Raw genomic sequence first — 17628 nt, 5'->3', positions numbered from 1 at the left:
GTAACTAAGATACAGGGTTCCTACGTGCGACGCGCTCTTTCGTCGGCGAGAGTTTCGGCACGGCATTGGTCACATCTTGGAGCGCACGCTTTGATTCGGCACGCAACGCTTTGAGTTGCGACGCCAGTCGCTTGTTCTCCTTCATCACCGTGAGAAGACGCGTATCCGCTTCCTCAATCTCCACCGCCTTGGCCTGCAGCTCTTTCTCAAGCTCGGTCATGCGCTGCTGAAGATCGGAAGCAGCGCTAGCCTGGGTTTGGCGTCGTGCCTCCCCTTCTTTCACGGCACGCAACTGCTCCGCGTACTTCCGCTTCGAGTCCTTCAAAGCTTGGATTTGATCCGTACGCTCCGCCAACGTCTGCTCCAATGCAAAGTGCTGTGCTTGCAGCTTGTCCAGCTGCTCAGCCGTGCGCTCCTGCTCTTGCTGCGCTGTCGCAGTACTGTCTTTGTACATCGAGACCAGCTTTTGCAGCTCGTGCACGTCCCTCGCCAGCTGCGACTTTTCGGCACGCAGAGGCTCCATACTGCGCAGCTGCTCACGCAGTTGGTGCGCCTCCTCGTCCTTTTCACGCACTTGCCGCTGAAGATCATCCACGTTCGCCTGCGTATGCACAGTACGCTCCATATCGCTCTGCACTTCGGCCAACGCTCGCTCTATCTCCACAAGGCGTTTTTGTTTCTTGCCTAGCTCGTCGTCACGCTGCGCTAACGTGGCCTGCGTCTGCTTCCATCCTTTCTCAGAGTGCTGCCACCTGTGCTGCCATTGCGACAGGTCCGTATGCGCTTGCGCTAGCGCCTCTTTGGCGGCCGTCCATTGCGTTTCGATCTGGCGCATATACGCGTCGGACGCGGCTAGGCGCGACTGAACCGAGGCAATATGTGACGCCTGCGTGCCAGCTGTAGCGTCCAGGGTATCAATAGCAGCACAAAGCTGCGTCATAGAGGATGTGAGCGCTGTCATATCAGTGTGCGCCTTGTGCATTTGCGCCGTATGCACAGAAGCCTGCGCTTGCAGCTGCAGAGAGTGTTGGGTCGCTTGAGCAGCTAGGGCTTTCTCATGCTCATCGGCGGCGAGAGCAATGTCTGTCTCATGTTCTTGCCGTAGCGACTCGAGCTCTTCTGCGTGTTCCTGGTACACTTGCTCCATATCGCGGTCATGCGTCGCTTGCAGGTCGGCTAGCGCCTGTGCATGAGCTTGTGCCTGGCTGTCAGCGTGCCCTTTCAATGTGGCAAGAGCCTCTTTCCATTGCGCAGCCATCCAAGGCTCTGCATCAGAAGCGTCTACACAAGTCTTGTCCGCATCGTCCTCGTCGGTCGTAGCCAGCCCACGCCAGTGCGCGAGCTCTTGCTGCAAGGTAGAGACAGCTTCTAACGAAAGCGCATAATTGAACGCGTCATTTTCGTCTGATGTCATGATTGTGGGGATCTCTTTCGCAATGGTGCTTTCGACATGCTCAAACTCGATCAAGTCGCGGCATTCGTGGAGCAGCACAGAAAGACGTTCCCACGAGTCACGTTGAGACGCATCGTGTGCACGCACCGCACCCTGCACAATACCAAGCGCCTGTGAAATCCATACAGTGACGTCCATAGCAGACATCGGCACGGCAGCGTCAGCCATGCTGGGATCCCGCACGTCTCCCCCGTGCGAACGCTCGCTCGCCAAGCCACAAAGAGTGTTGTTGTCGCGCGTCGATATGAAATCACGTGATTGCTATGGTACAGAGTCTGTCTCTAACAAGGCGGCAACCACGGCTTTGTACACAAAGACGTACTGCCGCACTGTTTCAATCATGCTCATGCGTTGCTCGCGCATAACCATGACTGCATCAAAGATAAGATCCTCTTCGGACTCCCAACATGTAAGCGCTAGGGCATCTTGTGGGTCGAGAGTCGCCGATGTCTTTACAGCATGGTCACGCAAAGAGCGAATATAGGAATAGAATGCACATAGGGCATCAACCATGATATAAGTACCTGTCCGACCAATACCTGCAGAGCAGTGGACAAGAGTGGGTGGTATATCATCATGTGTGCGAGTTGGCTGCGTCGTATGGGTATGCCGAATCAGGCCCAAAATCTCTGCAGGCGTATCAGGCACACCATGGTCAGGCCAAGTGAGGAATTGGTATTGTGTCACAGTACGCGTCGGCTCGTCAGGCTCACGTGTATCGCGAAGAGCAAGGGTCCGGCAAATGACCACTTTTTCTTCGCAGCTGCCCGCTTGCAGCTCTTTCTGGTTTAGCGTCTCCTCCTTCTCCAACGTAACGAAGAAAGGGCCGGCTGAGCCATTCTCCCAGTACACATCGCACTTTTGCCGCCCTGATTCATACTCCAGCGCAGCCATGATAATAGTTTGGATTTTGTTCTCCCAAACAACACTCCAAAATGCACTGAACGTATTCGGAAGAGGCGCCTGCGTGGCAATGTATACGCGGTGCATACCAACAAAACGAAGAGGGTTGATGTACGACGCGTTGATATAGCTGTCATCATGAGGAGGACGCAAAAGCTTTACACGGCCATGCTCGTAGGTCCAAAAGTTTCGATAGCGATGATGTGTACCACGTTCGAGTGCTGCTGAAATGCTCAGAGGGAACGACTCTTGCGACACATCCTTTTCTTCTGATAGGTAGGGGTAGGCCGCCCTACGTGAGAGTGACGTAGTCACGCTGGGCGATGCCGGTTTAAATTTGCCCAACACAGACTCGGCAGAGTGTCGCTGCATAATCTGCTGCAATCGCTGCTGCTCAGACTTTTCCACCGAAAAGAAGTGCTCGGCAAGATGATTGGCACGCGTTTTGTCGTCCATCTTGGCCAAGGTACGCAGGAAGCGAGGAAGGCGTTTCATGTCTTCGTCACGCAAGTCCATGGGCAAAGGAACGACATCAGTGATACCACATGACAACTCAAGGTTCTGGCGGATATTGTCAAAGAAGGGATTCATAGCAAACGACTGATTGTTAACGCCCTGGTGCAGGTACGACACAGTACTGCGAGAGAATGCGTCCATCGATAGCCCCAATGTGCGACGAGTAGCAGGAGCAGAAGTTGTCGCTAGAGAGGGAATATGCGCACCTTTCTCGACCCAAGGTTGTGCCGCCACACAACGTGACATGGCTTGGAATCCGCCACGAAGCCAGCAGAGCGAACCTTCATAGCCGTCTTGCTCAAATTTGCGTAGCAAGCCAAGGAGTGAGGCACCGCCGCCGCCTGTTGTAGAACGCGCATTGGCCGTGGTCTTGTTCGAATCGACATCCAACACCACAATCCAACTCGACTTGGCAGCCTCGCCGTGCTTATACAAGTGCCATTGGCAGAAGGTATCGCGCACCGATCCTTCCTCAACAACCTCGGTTTCCAAGCGCTGAATGCTGAAGTCAGACCGGCGCAGTAGTGTTGTGGGGGCACTGAGGTTGATACTCGTACGAAGATGTGCTCGTGCATAGGCCGTAGGAGGTCTAATATCGACAATAAGCACATGCTTGGGCGTCAGGTAGCCTACAGGGGCCTTCCCTTCCAGCAACTGGAGAAGCACAGGTGGATCGATGGGTTTGAATTTCGAATGCACAGACCCTTCCGACGGACTGGATATATTCGGCAGGGTCGATGCACGATTGTAGGCAACAGGTGGAATGCCCATAGGACGTATAGATGGCTTGAGTGGTTGCAGATCCTCTGCGGGAGGCATAGCAGCCGTTGTAGGCAAGGCAGATGGTCCAAACATCTGTGCCCACGGATGTGGTGCCATTTCCGCTGAGGGTAGGTTGGAAGCGTTTGTAGAGGAACCAGCTTGCGAGAAATAGTCTGGCTCCGACGGCCGCGTAGCCGCTGGCGTGGGTGGTACCTCAATCGGCTGTCCACCCGCCATAACTCTGCTTACAGTGCTAAGAACAGATCTGAAGCACGAGCCGTTATCCCAAAGGACTCAGCTCCCAATAAAATGAAAAAGATGTAGTGGTAATCAAACCGATCAGTGCGTCCATGCGCCGTTGCGCCGCGCAAGGCCAATGTGGCACACCCGGCCGAAGGGACAAGGCAAAACAAATGCCCCCGGTAGGCCAGATAGGCACCTACGATAGCAGGGACTTTCGGCCGGGACCTGACCAGCCTGGCGGTCGGCGTGGCAGGCACATCGTGGTCTACTCCACTGCTACACCTTCGCACGCGATGCTGTGTTGGTGGGCACATGTGCTTGTTGCGGTACTTGCATACGCCTCTGGCGTATGGGGTGCGCGCGCTTCGGCATCGAACCCTGAATTGAAAGCGGATGGCGTGATGCCGGTGCGCACACACTCTCTGTTCTCCCCGTATGTCGACTCATCGCTGCAAAATAACTACTGGGACTATGGCGGTGACGCTGTGATTGATACCAACCGCTATGTCATGCTCACACAAGACCGACGGAATGAGTCAGGCTGGCTGTGGTCGCGTTTGCCGCTTGAAGCGTCTGATTTCGAGATTACCGTCGAGTTTTCGCTGAAGGGCAAGTCGCCGAGCGTCGCAGGAGATGGCTTTGCGATGTGGCTGAGCAACCCGCGCGCGAAGTCTGGTCCTGTATTTGGCTCGGCCAACCGCTGGAAGGGCTTGGGTATTTTCTTTGACACGTATGCCAACACGCCACACCGTGGCTTCTTCCCACGCATTAGCGCTGTGCGAAACAATGGTGGTATGGACTATGACATTAGCCGCGACGGTGAGAACCAAGATATGGCACGCTGCTCCATGCAACTGCGTCGCACTGAAGCAGAGACGCGTCTGCGCTTCACCTATGTGAAAGATGTATACATGGAGTTGGCCATCCAGAATATGGAATGGAACAAGTGGAGCACCTGCTTCAAAGTTCCGCCCGTCGACTTTACTGACGCACCCTACCTCGGTTTTTCCGCCAGTACAGGCGATATGAGCGACAATCACAATATCGTATCCGTATGGACAAACCGTCTAGTGTACAACAGCCGCACACCCGCCGATCTGGAAGCTGAGCGTAAACTCGCATTTGCGAAGTCGGAGAAGAAGTCATGGTGGTCGGCCAACTCTGACTCGGATAACGATGTGGCGCCCAAGAAAGGCGGACGTCGCGACCGCGACCAAGGAGGCTCGTCACTTCTGGCAGGGCTGGTGTACGGTATTCTCCGCCTCATCAAGTGGGCCTTCATTTTTGCAGTCGTGGGCGCTGGTGGCTTTTATGGTTTCAAGTACTACAAAAAGCGTTCCCGCTCGGGCTTCAAGAATCGCCGTATGATGGCCTAGATACCATGCTACTACAGAGACTCGCGGAACAGATGGGTACGGTAATGCTCCAATTCTGTGTGTTAAAACATGATTTACATACCGGCGATGGACCCACGAATATCATCCAGTGCACTTGGGAAGTATGAGTTGGCTCTACCTTGTACGTACCGATGAGCCACGCCCACTTGCTTGACTGGCATGGCTTCCTCTCCATACCATCGACGCGCTAGCTCCTTAATAGACGACACATCCACAATGCGGTAGTGCAAATGCGCAATAAGTTCGGGCATTTCATTCACGAGAAAGGCCTTATCCGCATGAACGGTACTCCCTGCGAGACATGCAACACGTGCCTCAGGGATACGATCCAACACATACGCCAAGATGGCTGTACGTACATCGGTGTGAGAATGTGACTGCTCTGCATCAAGACAGGCAGCCATAAGTCCTGTACTCGTATGGGTAGTTGTCTCCTGTTATATCACGTATACGTACACACCTGGAGTCAGTGAGTGCCTACGTACCACTCGTCCATTCGATCCAAGATGGCCTTGTCGGTTTGAATCACATACGACACACCCTCGTCGACAGGCTGTAGCTGCCCATCTGTAATGATACAGGCAATTTCAAGCAGGCGGTCCGTTTGTGTATCGAGCCCCGTCATTCTTGCGTCAATACACTACCTACATACTCGCAATCAATCCATACCAACGGCCCTTCTTCACGCGTCAAGACACGCGTCGGCGCAGGTGGAGGTATCGACGACATGGTGGCTACAAGTTAAACTGTGGAGAGATGCACAGGCTGCATGCCATACACGTCCAAGTACACGGGCCAGTGCATAGGGCCACCGATGCGCACAGTGTAGGTTCCTGCAGACAGCTCCTCCGTACGAAGGATAGCACAGGCCACCGATCCAGGGACCGATTGCTCCGTCAAGCAACGGTCACCGTCTAAAAGGCTTATAGACAGGGGCGCGGTAGAAAGAGGTGTAGGCGCTTGAGATGCACATACCAAGACTTTCATGGCTCGTGGTAAAGTCAAAACCCATGTGCATGGTAGGGAGCGCACATCAGAACGGCGGTACTGTCCAGCGCCCTCTTCTGGCAATGGCACAATCTCGGTACGAACGTTGCCTTCCAGGACGAGAGAAAAGTCCGTCGCTACCATCTCCTGGCTGGATACGACCAATGTATAGACACCAGGCTGCAAAGCAAGTGCATCACATAGTGCAATGCCACGCGAATAGGCGCCACTGGACGCAATGATAGATGCATCGTCCAATGATAGTACACGCTCGCCGCCTTTGGCCAATGTGGCCTGGACTGAAAGTGTGGAAATCGTCGTGATCATCGAGATAATGCGTGGAAGCAAAGCTCCTTCATGGACGGTAACACGAAATTGGGGATTGTGTCTGAAATGTGGTGAAGAAGGCGGCCCACCGATAGATCGCCCACGCCATGATCCCTTGACAATGGAACGATGTGGCAGCGTACGCGGTAGGGTCTGGACATCGACAGGTTTATCGGAATACACACGCAAGGTATAAGGGGAGCGCTTCGCGGACCCATGTCGCGATATAGCCAGGGTATATTGCGAACTGCATGGGTCGTCCAGGCAAAGCAATGTATGTGCCACATTTACATACACGCCCATCAGTCCACCATGATCGACATTGGCACGCCGTTGCTGCTCTTGTGCAGGAAAAGCATGAACTGCAATGTACGACTTGTCATTGCACTCGTAGATATGGCGTTCCAGGTGAAACCATACGCGCGTAGAGCCTGGCGCTTGAATAGTAACATGGTATTGATCTGTCTGGACAGCATTGCCCGCATCTAGACGTACGGCCGAGTCAGATACATCCCAGGCACCTTGCAAGACCGTACGATGGGGAAAGATAGAGGGATCCCAATTGATAAAGAGAGTATCGAACGCAAGGCATACATTCTCCCAAGACATGCTTATTCTGCCTGAACTTTGTTCAGAGCTGGCATCATGGAGCTTCCAAGGGTTTACAATGGATACACAACGCGCACCATCGGCTTCATCTAGTTTAAGAATACCATAACAGTGCAAAGACTCCAAATCCTGATGGGAACAGTGAGCTCCTGTTCCCAATGTTAACATACAATGTCCTTTCTGCCAAGCATCCCAAACTCGTGCCCATGTCTTTTCGCGCTGAAATCCACGCTCATGCATTGGAATGTGCTCGGGGATCCAGCCTGTAAGCATGTATAAATCAATAGATGCATCCGAGCCTTGGAACTCATAGCCACTTTGATGCGCCATTAGGTAGGCCTTTTCTAACAGACCAGGCCACAATTGCGGACAGCCATACGGTTTGGCGGTAAGCAAGGAACCCTTAGGATCTCGAGGGAGATAGGCGTCCATCACTATTTGCCGTATTTGACCCGAATTGTGCAGCTTCACAATGTACTTGCCATTGGCACTCTTTGTTGGCAAACCGTCTGGCGTTTGCGGGTATAAAGCTGAGATATGTGTGCCCCATCGTGCATCATGCTCAGCTGCTACTTCAAGCGCTGAAACGAAAGAACAGTCAGATATATAGCCCTGTTGTAGGTTTCCTCCACGGATTGACCGGGGAAGATAGAGAGGAATATCATCTGTACACGAATATGAGCCTTGATGTTGAATCTGTTGTGGTGAAAGAGATGGTATGCTGGTGGAGTCTTGCTGAAATATGGATGGGTCCTGGAACTCCTTTTCAGAAAGAGAGGCATCTGATATACTATTTCGTGAAGAATAAGAACACAAAGGCTTGAGCTTTTCGGCCCGGCTAAGTAATTTCACAGCCATCGTACGTGATGAAGACGCTTCCACCCCTTCACATTGGGCTAGCTGCAAAAGTAAATCTGTAGCCCTAATATATATGTCCAGTGCATCTTCATAGTGCTTTGCCAATTCTAGTGACACGGCGTTGCTCGCTAGTGCACGAGCCTGGCCCAAGCGCTGCGCATACGTGTCATGGGCCATAAAGAAAGCTGAAAGACACGATGTGGAGAAATTATGGGGTAACGGCCAAAATATACTGAATGTGTTTCGCGCTATAAATCTGGAGGTACAAGCTCAAAAGGATACATTTGATCCTACCTGTCATGGGTGCAACGACGGAATGAGCTTCCCTAGGGCGCGCCCCACACAATGTTAACCGTTCCTTCGGATGATTGAGGTTGGCTATTGACTGCACGTGCTTCATAGCATGGCCAGCTTAGCTGTAAATGAGAGAGAGTATGGGGCCTGAATGGGTCTGTAGGTTCAGTCGGTCCAGCCGAGCACGCCGCTCTATCGACCTCAGTCGCACGTATTCGTAGGGTTCTCGGCAAGCAGGGAGCACATGGCTTGAAAGCGCGCTTAGGTCTCGTTAAGGCTCAAACTGATTTTTTATTTATTTATTTTTTTTGCGCCCACCAAATTCTCCCCTTGTTGCCTGTGCACTAATGAAGCTACTCTATGGCTTCCTTACCGCTGTTGTCGTTCCTACGGCGGTGTATACGTTAAATGTGGGCAACCCCATTGAGTATGTCCTACATTACAAGGAGTATTCAGTGTCTTGCTCCTACAATGGTTTTTCCAAGGGGGAAACTGAGTATGATTGCACCTGGAATACGCCTGTGGGAGATATAAAGAACTATACGCTGGTGGTGCTTCCGCATCAAGATGACAAGGAAGCGCTGAGTAAAGCTGTGCAAACTTTCGTTGACCAGGAGCTCGATGAGATCCGCCATAATGAAAGGACACTGTAATCAGTCTGATCTCGCATTATCTGTGTAACATCCTGAGATGGAATTGTTTGTATCTGCCGCTACGACCTGTCCTGCGCCTCTGTACATGAACATGTATTATGTATATATCGAGACCTTTGCAATCGCTATGATGCGCGCTGACTTCGATCTTTCTTGGTACCAACAAACTCACTATATTGGTAAATAGATCTACATGTATGGTTAAGACTATAACGTATCCAAGACAGAGAACATCGAAGTACTTGCTCTGGATAAAGAGCCAGCAGCAGCGCTTGGGCCATGCCATACCTTCTACATGGGACGATGACTAAAATGTGAGTCAGATTCGTGTTGGCAGATCGCCCAGACGACCGTGACTTGGAACGCATACAACTTGTTTGGTGTGGGAAGGGGCCATGCTTCATCGCTTCGTGCTTCGCGCTGCTACGAGATCTGAGTCAGTATGCAACTCACGCTTCTTTCATACGTCTCGGATTTGTGCCAGTGCATGGGCCGTGCCTGCGATGCAGGCCAACGCGTCCAAGCCACTAGCACCTGTAAGCCGCGCAGATCTGCAGAAGACAAAGGACGAAGGACAACGACTTGTATGCATAACTGCCTTTGACCTGCCTACAGCGCTTTCTGTGCGTGCAGCCGGGGCGGATATGTGTCTTGTGGGTGATTCACTAGCGAACGTAGCGCTTGGTTATGCGTCGACTCGCTCTCTTACCCTGGATGCCTCAATCCACCATGCTAAAACAGTATACCAGGCAATCCATGCCGCCGCCCTGCAATATGATGCACGATGCCCTCGAGCGCCAATGGTGATTGCGGACATGCCCTTTGGGTCGTGTACCCAAGACCTTACCACGTCCGTACAGAACGTCATTCGCGTTGTGAAAGAGACTCAAGCAGGCGCCGTAAAAATTGAAGGCTCGCATGAAATTATACCACTAATCAAGCAGCTAACAGAGCTTGGCATTGACGTGATGGGGCACATTGGTTTGCAGCCACAGAGATTTAGCGATGCGTCAGGGTTTCGTGTACAGGGCAACACTGCCGAAAGTGCGCTGGAGCTGGTAAAAATAGCTCAGGCGCTGGAAGAAGCTGGCTGCTTTTCTATGGTGCTAGAGTGTATGCCAGCCAAGGTCGGTGCGGCGATCAGCGAGCGTGTTCGCATTCCTACGATCGGGATCGGCGCTGGTCCTTATACGCATGGCCAAGTTCTCGTGTGTAGCGATATTGCAGGTGATCTTGCCAGCCCTGCCCATGTCTCTGCGGTGCTTGCGGGCTTGGAAGAAGCATCGTCCTCGCCATCGACGGCTATGCCGGCGCCGCCGCAATGGCCAGCGCCGCCACGGTTTGTACGCACGTTCTCGCAACCGCAGCTGGGTGTGCATCGAATTATGGCGATGCGTGCATTTGCCGAGGCTGTGCGTGATGGCACATTCCCTGATCCAGCTGTGGAGTCGTATCGCATCAAGTCAGAGGAATGGGCGAAATTTCAATCCCTGGTAGCGTCCGTAGCACCTTAGTATGTGGAGACGACATGCCACAAGCGCCGGCGCAGGGCCCACCTGGGTAGTGCGTCTAGGGAGACCCGTACGAGTGTATCACGCCTCTGCCGTTTGGGCGTCATCACGTCCTGCCCTTGTATCACTGCAGAATGCACAGATTCCGCACTTGCAAGGCGTGGTATCGCCGTCATCGCCGTGCATACAAAAGGGCAATGCGCTTACGTGGAAAGTGAACGATGAGGGCGCGATAGAATGCTGGGCGATTATTGCGCCTTCTGCTGAGACAGGAGGCCAGGTGCGTGCGGCTCTTCTGAATATCTTGCTAGGTCGTGTACGACCACGGCGCGCTGAGAAGCCCGAGCAACGACATGATACAGTACATCCTTTCCTTACACAATTATCGCAAACGGAGTCAACGACTCATCGCCCGATAGCTCACGTCGCCTTCGAGACGCGAACGGGTGGCAACGGTGCCTTTGTTGACTTTTCTGTACGATATGGCTCCATACGCGATCAGGACCGCGTTACGTTGTGGGAACATTTGATGGAGTCGTGCGGTGTATACACAGGTGCTATTGCGCGCCAACATATGCGTCCCGATCCGCTTGCACCTGTGGATACTGATACCACAGGCCTACTTAAGTGGGAGAGTAAGGCCTTGGAAAATAAGAAACGTGCGGAGGCGGAACAGGTACGGGATCGCATAATGGCCATGGCACCGTCCCTGTCACTGGACAGTTTATTGGACCGCCCTGTTGTGGCCTTGTCAAATGGGCAGACGCGACGTGCCCGTATTTTACGTGCCCTCCTGGGCGGCGCTGAATTTGTTGTGATGGACGAGCCATTCACAGGGCTGGATGTGCCTACACGCGCGTCACTCTCCCAGCTGCTGGGCACGCTCCATGCACGACGCCGGCCACGTCTGTGTGTGTTTTTGCGTGAGCAGGATACGGTCCCCTCCTTTGTGACACACATCCTCCGTGTGGACGAGGATGGGTACATTACGCAGCTAGGTGATAAGACCAAGACGACCCCGCTGCTTACATCGGCGTCCAGCACGACGCGATACGCGCTTGGCGGCTATGACCTTGTGAAGGAAAACCATGCGCGGGGCTTAGGTGTTGGACAGACCGCCGCTGAGACAATCGTATCTATGCACAACGTCTCGATTGAGTATGGCGGCGTCCCTGTGCTACGTAATGTGACGTTGGCGCTGCATCCCGGCACGCGTATGGTGCTCATGGGCGACAATGGCAGCGGCAAAACGACGTTGCTTTCCCTTCTACTAGGTGACAATCCTCGGTCGTTTGCGTTGCCTGCCTCGATGCTGCGTATGTGGGGCGCAGCTCGTGATGCGCCGTCCAATGCGCATGTCTTGCTGCAGCGACGCATAGGCCACTTATCCCCCGAACTCTTTAATGTGTTCCCCCGGCAGCACCTTGATGCCGGCGGGCTCAGTGTAGCTGATGCTATTGCGTCAGGTTTCCATGGTATCTTTACCAAGCGCTCGCGTACGCCGGCGCAGGAGGCGAGAGTGCTGTCCCTTGTCCGTATGTTTGCGCAGGAGCTATGGCAGGAAGGCCCTGCCGGTGGCAATGCAATGCCCCGTGCCCATGACATTGCAGAGATGGCCTTTACAAGCCTCCCCCATGGCGCCCAAGCACTCGTTTTGCTCCTTCGTGCCATGGTTCATCGTCCCGCCTTGCTCGTACTCGACGAGCCGTTCCAAGGCATGAGCGCACAGCAATGTGCAAAGGCACGTGCGTTCCTTGACGCGCAATCGCCCAACGATGCAATGTCCACGTCATGGCTCTGGGATGAGCTGGCCAACGAGGAGGAACGTGCCGCAGAACAGGCATGGCGGGAACGTATGGCGATGGTCGTCGTAAGTCACTACGAGACAGAATGGCCTCGGTCGTGTGGGCGTTTCCTCCGTCTTTCCCAAGGACACGTCACCGAGCAATGGTAAGATCATACATGTAGCATCTACAAGAAAACAATTTCCCAATCGTCGCCGATGGGCATGCCAGGATTGCGCAGGACCAGCTCTGAAGCATGCTCACGGCTGCTGTCCGTCGTTTGCGCCGAGGCACGCTGCGCTGGCGTGTAGCTAAACTCAATCGCGACCTGCTCACCATCACGTGAGCGACCCACGACCGATGTCGGAGCGCGAGGGTAGCCCAGCACCACGATCCGCTCAATACGTACAGACGACATGGCCTGTTCAAAGACATTGCCACGCTGCTGCAACGCTGCGTCCATCGCAGCAGTGTTCGCAGCAGGAGACGTCATCTGAGCCTGAGCCGCGGTAAGTGGCGTGGAGCGCAGACGTGCGCCATGTCCTTCTTTTTGCCACGAAAAGTGGCGCGCCACGAAAGCATGGTCGTCGCGGAACGCGTAGGTCTGGCCATCGTCCACGTAGAGCTGCCCTTCTGCATCGTGTGTATCCAGTCGCAGGCCAATGTGCAGCGTGAATGGGTCGAGACGTTGCAACTCCGCGGCACGGCGTGGTCGTTCCCGTGTGGCGACAATGGAGCCGCCGCGCAAAAGGAGCGGCACTTCGCTCGTGAGTGGCGCGGGGACGTTGACATGCTTGCCTGGTGCGTGATATGTGCGATGGGTCTGGAAGTGGTAGTACACTTCTTTGTCGGCCAAGTACATCGAGACGTGATCCGTGTCTTTGGCAACAGGCGGCTTGACCAGCAGACCGGAGGCGCCGAGGAAGTACTGATCATCAATGGCAAACCCAGCCGGATCCCTCGGGAAGGCAAGCGCCTGCGGTGTCAGTACAGGCTGGCCATTCACGCTGGAGTGCCAGAACGCCGTGTACCACACAGGCAGCAGCTGGTAGCGCAGCTGCAAGAGGCCACGCAAAGCGTCGCCCATAGCACCTTCGTACAGGTATGGCTCACGACGTTTGCTGTCGATATGGGCATGAGCGCGGAAGAACGGTTCGAAGATACCAGCTTGGTACCAACGAAGCAACAGTTGCTCATCCGGGTTGCCAAAGAAGCCGCCAATATCCGCACCACAGAAACTCATACCACCCATACCATTCTGCAAGATCATTGCGACACTGTTGGCAAAGTGTTCCCAAGTCCCCATGTTATCACCTGTCCAGATAGCACCATACCGTTGCGAGCCAATCCACCAAGCGCGGCTCAGAACAAACGGACGGCGCTCCACACCTGCTTGGCCATGCGCATCCTTGGTCCCCAACTCGCGACGACGCAGACCCAGCGATGTGAGGTTGTGCAGAATAGCGCCATTGATGTTGTGGATATCACGATTCTCCCAGTGTGGGAAGTGCACAACATCCTTGGGCGACGTGATTTCAGGGCCCGAGAAGATTGCAGGCTCGCTCATATCGTTCCATACAAACACATTGCGGGCATTGCCGAGGAGCTTGCGCTTCGCAAGATGGTAAAAGTCGATCCACCATTGCCATGTCCGTGGCTGGAAAAAGTCGATCCAGCTTGCGTCGCCACTCCAGCATACGCCCTCAAAGTTGTCGTGGCCATTGGGCGCCTTGACCAGCAGGTCCTGACTCTTGGCCTCGTGGTACAAGAAGTAGTCGTCCGTCTTTTTCAGGTGCGGATCAATGATCAAGACCAACTTGCGGCCACGTGCATCCAGGGCATGGACCATCTCGTCGGGGTCCTTGAACGCTTGGCGATCCCATATGCCGTACATGTGATCACGACTCCATTCGATATCCAGCCACATGACATCCATCGGCATGTCCTTTTCGTCGAATTGCGCACTCACGTCCTTCACATCGTCGTCTGACCAGTAGTTCCAGCGGCACTGGTGGTAGCCCAGCGCAAAGTACTGCGGCAAGGCTGTCCGACCGACCAGCGACATGAAGCGCTCCATATTGCGATGCAGCGAGGGACCTAAGAACACAAAGAGGTCCAGGACGCCAGACTCGGACATGAAGTAGACGTGCGACGAATGCGACGACGAGCCGCCAGCCAGCGATGCAGCGTCGTCCGCGGCCGCCGGCATCGTACCACGGACCGACGGACCAGGACGCCGCTTGGTCTTGTGGATATCGACCCAGGTCTCAGCCGCGTTCATCCATAGCACACTTGCCGCACTGCTCTGACTAATCGCATGGACGACAGGGACACTGCCATACAACGCCATAGGGCTATCGTACTCGTATTCAAACACATCGGTGTTCATCAGACGATATGGCTCGTTGTACCGATGCGGCTCGTCCACTTCGCCGTGCGGAGGCGCCCTGGTCGACCGAAGTGAAAGCGAGCTGGCATGCTCCGGAAGGCCATAGAGTGTATCGTAGCCAGGGAACGAAATGTCCAGCGCAATTCCTTCTGGGCCCTTGGGCTTCGAGTCGGTGGTCCCAGCCCACGTCTCCTCCCATTCACCATGGTCTGGCACTTCAAAGCGCGACCACTGCTCGATGACAGACTTGCTCACGCTGTGCTTTTTGGCCAAAGCACTAGCACGCTGTGAGGCCACTTCGTTCCGTGCCTCGTCGGTATCGTCCGGCAACGTAGTAGGCTTCGCACGGAAATGCTCCATGTGCAGGAGAGAGCGCTCGTTGAGGATCATCTGCACCACACCGTCACGCACAAACGAAATGCGCAAGGGCTCATGCGCAATGTGCACTGCATGGTGGTGGTGCCATGTGAGTGTGTCGGTGTTGGTCTTGGCATTGTAGTCATGCTTGATATGCGCCGCAGGCTGAGGCATAGTCTCGACGCCCCATACGTGCGCCTCGTTGTAGTGCTGTCGATGCTCGTATGTCGGCTGAGCTTCGTCCATGTACACACGCGCATTACCATCGTCGTAGAGACTCACACGCAGATCGAAGTGCGCCTCATGCAGTTTCGACGCAATCGGGAGGCAGTAGGTGGAAGGCCCACAGGCTGTGAGCTGGGAGGTGGCCTCAGCCGCGTACGGCGACGTAAACGAGGTGAACGATTCAGTGTACTCAGCCCGCCGACGGAAACGACGGCAGAAACCAGAATCTTGGCATGTCTTGAATTCGCCGGATCGCACCGCCGCCACAAGTGTGACGACACTGGCGATCCAGGCCCACGCCAGGCAAAGTGCACGAACCTGCATGGCCTTCGTGGAGCAAAGGACAATCAATGGATACGCCCGGGCGTGATGGAGCGAAACCTCCACGGCACAAACCAGCCAACCAGCCAGCCAAGCCTCCTTCTTAGGTAAGCCGAAGGTGGGCCGTCGTCGGCTTTCGCCAGGGCTACACCACGCAACGTGTTTGGGCAGCAGCGATGGACGGAGCAGCGTTGCAGTGGGCGTGTATGTATCTGCCAGACTGACCCTCAGTTCGTGCGCAGAAGCGCTTAGGTGTACAGGCCGGTGTCCCGGACTTTGAGGGCGTCGGGGGATTTGATGGCGCGCATGTGGGTGCACGCATGCTGCAGTATAGTCCCAACGGCGAGCGCTTGGCCGTCGCGCTGGAAGGCAGTACGCGCATCTACGACGTGAGCGATACCAGTGTCCAATTGCGTCATGAGATCCCTGTGCCGAAGGCGAGCGAGATTACATTCTCGCCGCGTGGTACGTACCTCATGACGTGGGAGCGTCCTGTGAAGAGCGACGACGGCACGTGGAGCAAGAACTTGCGTGTGTGGGACGCGTCCACAGGGACGCTCCTCGGTGCGTTTGAGCGGCGCCAAATTGATGGCTGGGCCTTCCAGTTCACCGACAAGGAAGACTACTGCGTTCGACAGACGGCGCGTGAGCTGCAAGTGTTCCAGCCTACCGCCTTTGCGCAGGGTGCGGTGGGCCGGTTGCAGGCGGAGAATATGCAGTCGTTTGACCTCGGTCCCGGCGGGCAGCCGTCGCTGGCCGTCTTTTTCCCGGAAAAGCAAGGCATGCCTGCGTTCGTGCGTGTGTACGCGCTTACGTCGCTCCTCGGCGTGCAGGACGGCACTAGCGTGACGCCTGCTGCACAAAAATCGTTCTTCAAGGCGGACAAGGTGACGATGAAGTGGAACAAGGCTGGCTCCTCGCTTCTCCTCATGACGTCGACGGACCATGACCAAACAGGCAAATCGTACTATGGCGAGACAAATCTGTATATGCTCTCGGCACGTGGCGACTTTGACTGCCGTGTGGGTCTCGACAAGGAAGGACCGATCCATGACTTTGCGTGGAATCCCAACAGCCGAGAATTCATCGTGATTTACGGCTACATGCCGGCCAAGGCCGTGGTGTTCTCCTACCGCGTGAATGTCATTGCTGAGCTGGGTACGCAGCCGCGCAACTTTATTGCGTACAACCCGCAAGGCCGATTGTTCTGCTTGGGCGGCTTTGGCAACCTCACAGGCACGGTGGATGTGTGGGATCGCGAGCGTCTGCAGGACGGCAAGCTGTTTACGATCGACGCGAGCAACAGCACCGTGCTCGAATGGAGTCCCGACGGTCAGTTCTTGCTTTCTGGCACACTCTCGCCTCGTCTGCGTGTGGAAAATGGCGTGCGCATCTGGCACTGCACAGGCGCGCTGGTGCATGTGGATATGGTCGACGAAATGTACCAAGCGCAATGGCGTCCTCGCCACCTGATCGAGCCGCCGGCGTTCCCCGCTACGATGCCTACAGCGCCGACGCCATCGGCGGCCGCCGCAGCGCTGGCTGCGAAGAAGCAGGTCGCAGCTACAAAGCCCGTCGGTGCCTACAGGCCGCCGAGCGCTCGTATGGCCGGCACCTCGACGTCCGACTACTTGCGTCGCGACGTGGACGACAAAGCGCCCAAGCAGGCGTATGTGCCCCCTGGCGCGGCAGCGCGGGCGGGCGGCAAGGGCCGGAAAATTCCTGGGGCGCCGGAAAAGACAGGCGCTAAGAATGCCAAGGGCAAGGCGGCGGCCGCGGCACCCAAGCCGGTGATGGGCGCCGCGGATGTCGGTGCAAACAGCTCCGAGGCGGGTGCCGTGGAAAAGAAGCTGCGCAACCTGACGAAGAAACTCAAGGCGATCGAGCAGCTGAAAGAACGCCGGGATCGCGGCGAGACACTCGAGCAGACGCAGCTCCAGAAAATCGACACGGAGGCGGACATTCGCAAGGAGCTCGCGTCGTTGCAGTAAGCCGACGGGCTCGTTATGCGCAAGCGCATTGGCATGCCATGTAGCTGT

The 17628-nt window shown here is 55.2% G+C and overlaps 8 protein-coding genes across 8 annotated transcripts; 3 read left to right on the top strand and 5 right to left on the bottom strand.

Annotated features, from left to right (window-relative positions):
* Nucleotides 1-4: 4 nt before the first annotated feature.
* On the bottom strand, nucleotides 5-1621 carry Malapachy_4163 (hypothetical protein; the record flags this gene model as incomplete). The annotated part of the gene is made up of 1 exon (XM_018138618.1): nucleotides 5-1621. The coding sequence occupies one exon, from the start codon at nucleotides 1619-1621 to the stop codon at nucleotides 5-7; it is 1617 nt and encodes a 538-aa protein (XP_017991609.1).
* A 93-nt stretch (nucleotides 1622-1714) lies between these two features.
* On the bottom strand, nucleotides 1715-3871 carry Malapachy_4161 (protein tyrosine phosphatase; the record flags this gene model as incomplete). Its single annotated transcript, XM_018138616.1, has 1 exon — nucleotides 1715-3871. The coding sequence occupies one exon, from the start codon at nucleotides 3869-3871 to the stop codon at nucleotides 1715-1717; it is 2157 nt and encodes a 718-aa protein (XP_017991611.1).
* A 299-nt stretch (nucleotides 3872-4170) lies between these two features.
* On the top strand, nucleotides 4171-5253 carry Malapachy_4146 (vesicular integral-membrane protein vip36; the record flags this gene model as incomplete). Its single annotated transcript, XM_018138601.1, has 1 exon — nucleotides 4171-5253. One exon carries the CDS (start codon nucleotides 4171-4173, stop codon nucleotides 5251-5253), a length of 1083 nt encoding a protein of 360 aa, XP_017991652.1.
* An 11-nt stretch (nucleotides 5254-5264) lies between these two features.
* Nucleotides 5265-6003, bottom strand: Malapachy_4137 (ribonuclease h-like protein; the record flags this gene model as incomplete). Its single annotated transcript, XM_018138592.1, is given in 5 exon segments — nucleotides 5265-5308; nucleotides 5336-5388; nucleotides 5404-5708; nucleotides 5756-5900; nucleotides 5927-6003. The coding sequence occupies 5 exon segments, from the start codon at nucleotides 6001-6003 to the stop codon at nucleotides 5265-5267; spliced, it is 624 nt and encodes a 207-aa protein (XP_017992024.1).
* A 12-nt stretch (nucleotides 6004-6015) lies between these two features.
* Malapachy_4168 (cysteine proteinase) lies at nucleotides 6016-7197 on the bottom strand (the record flags this gene model as incomplete). The annotated part of the gene is made up of 1 exon (XM_018138623.1): nucleotides 6016-7197. One exon carries the CDS (start codon nucleotides 7195-7197, stop codon nucleotides 6016-6018), a length of 1182 nt encoding a protein of 393 aa, XP_017991606.1.
* Nucleotides 7198-9505: 2308 nt separating this feature from the next.
* Nucleotides 9506-12467, top strand: Malapachy_4153 (ecm31-3-methyl-2-oxobutanoate hydroxymethyltransferase; the record flags this gene model as incomplete). Its single annotated transcript, XM_018138608.1, has 3 exons — nucleotides 9506-10515; nucleotides 10541-10565; nucleotides 10647-12467. 3 exons carry the CDS (start codon nucleotides 9506-9508, stop codon nucleotides 12465-12467), a joined length of 2856 nt encoding a protein of 951 aa, XP_017991687.1.
* Nucleotides 12468-12484: 17 nt separating this feature from the next.
* Malapachy_4133 (glycoside hydrolase family 31 protein) lies at nucleotides 12485-15592 on the bottom strand (the record flags this gene model as incomplete). The annotated part of the gene is made up of 1 exon (XM_018138588.1): nucleotides 12485-15592. The coding sequence occupies one exon, from the start codon at nucleotides 15590-15592 to the stop codon at nucleotides 12485-12487; it is 3108 nt and encodes a 1035-aa protein (XP_017992028.1).
* Nucleotides 15593-15765: 173 nt separating this feature from the next.
* Malapachy_4144 (translation initiation factor eif-3a) lies at nucleotides 15766-17580 on the top strand (the record flags this gene model as incomplete). The annotated part of the gene is made up of 2 exons (XM_018138599.1): nucleotides 15766-15793; nucleotides 15821-17580. The coding sequence occupies 2 exons, from the start codon at nucleotides 15766-15768 to the stop codon at nucleotides 17578-17580; spliced, it is 1788 nt and encodes a 595-aa protein (XP_017991650.1).
* Between the last annotated feature and the right edge of the window lie 48 nt (nucleotides 17581-17628).

The sequence above is a fragment of the Malassezia pachydermatis genome (assembly GCF_001278385.1).
Source record: "Malassezia pachydermatis strain CBS 1879 chromosome Unknown scaffold4, whole genome shotgun sequence".
In the NCBI taxonomy this organism is placed as follows: domain Eukaryota; kingdom Fungi; phylum Basidiomycota; class Malasseziomycetes; order Malasseziales; family Malasseziaceae; genus Malassezia; species Malassezia pachydermatis.
The sequence above is the reverse complement of the archived record's forward strand: the minus strand, read 5'-3'. Positions and strand labels throughout refer to the sequence as shown.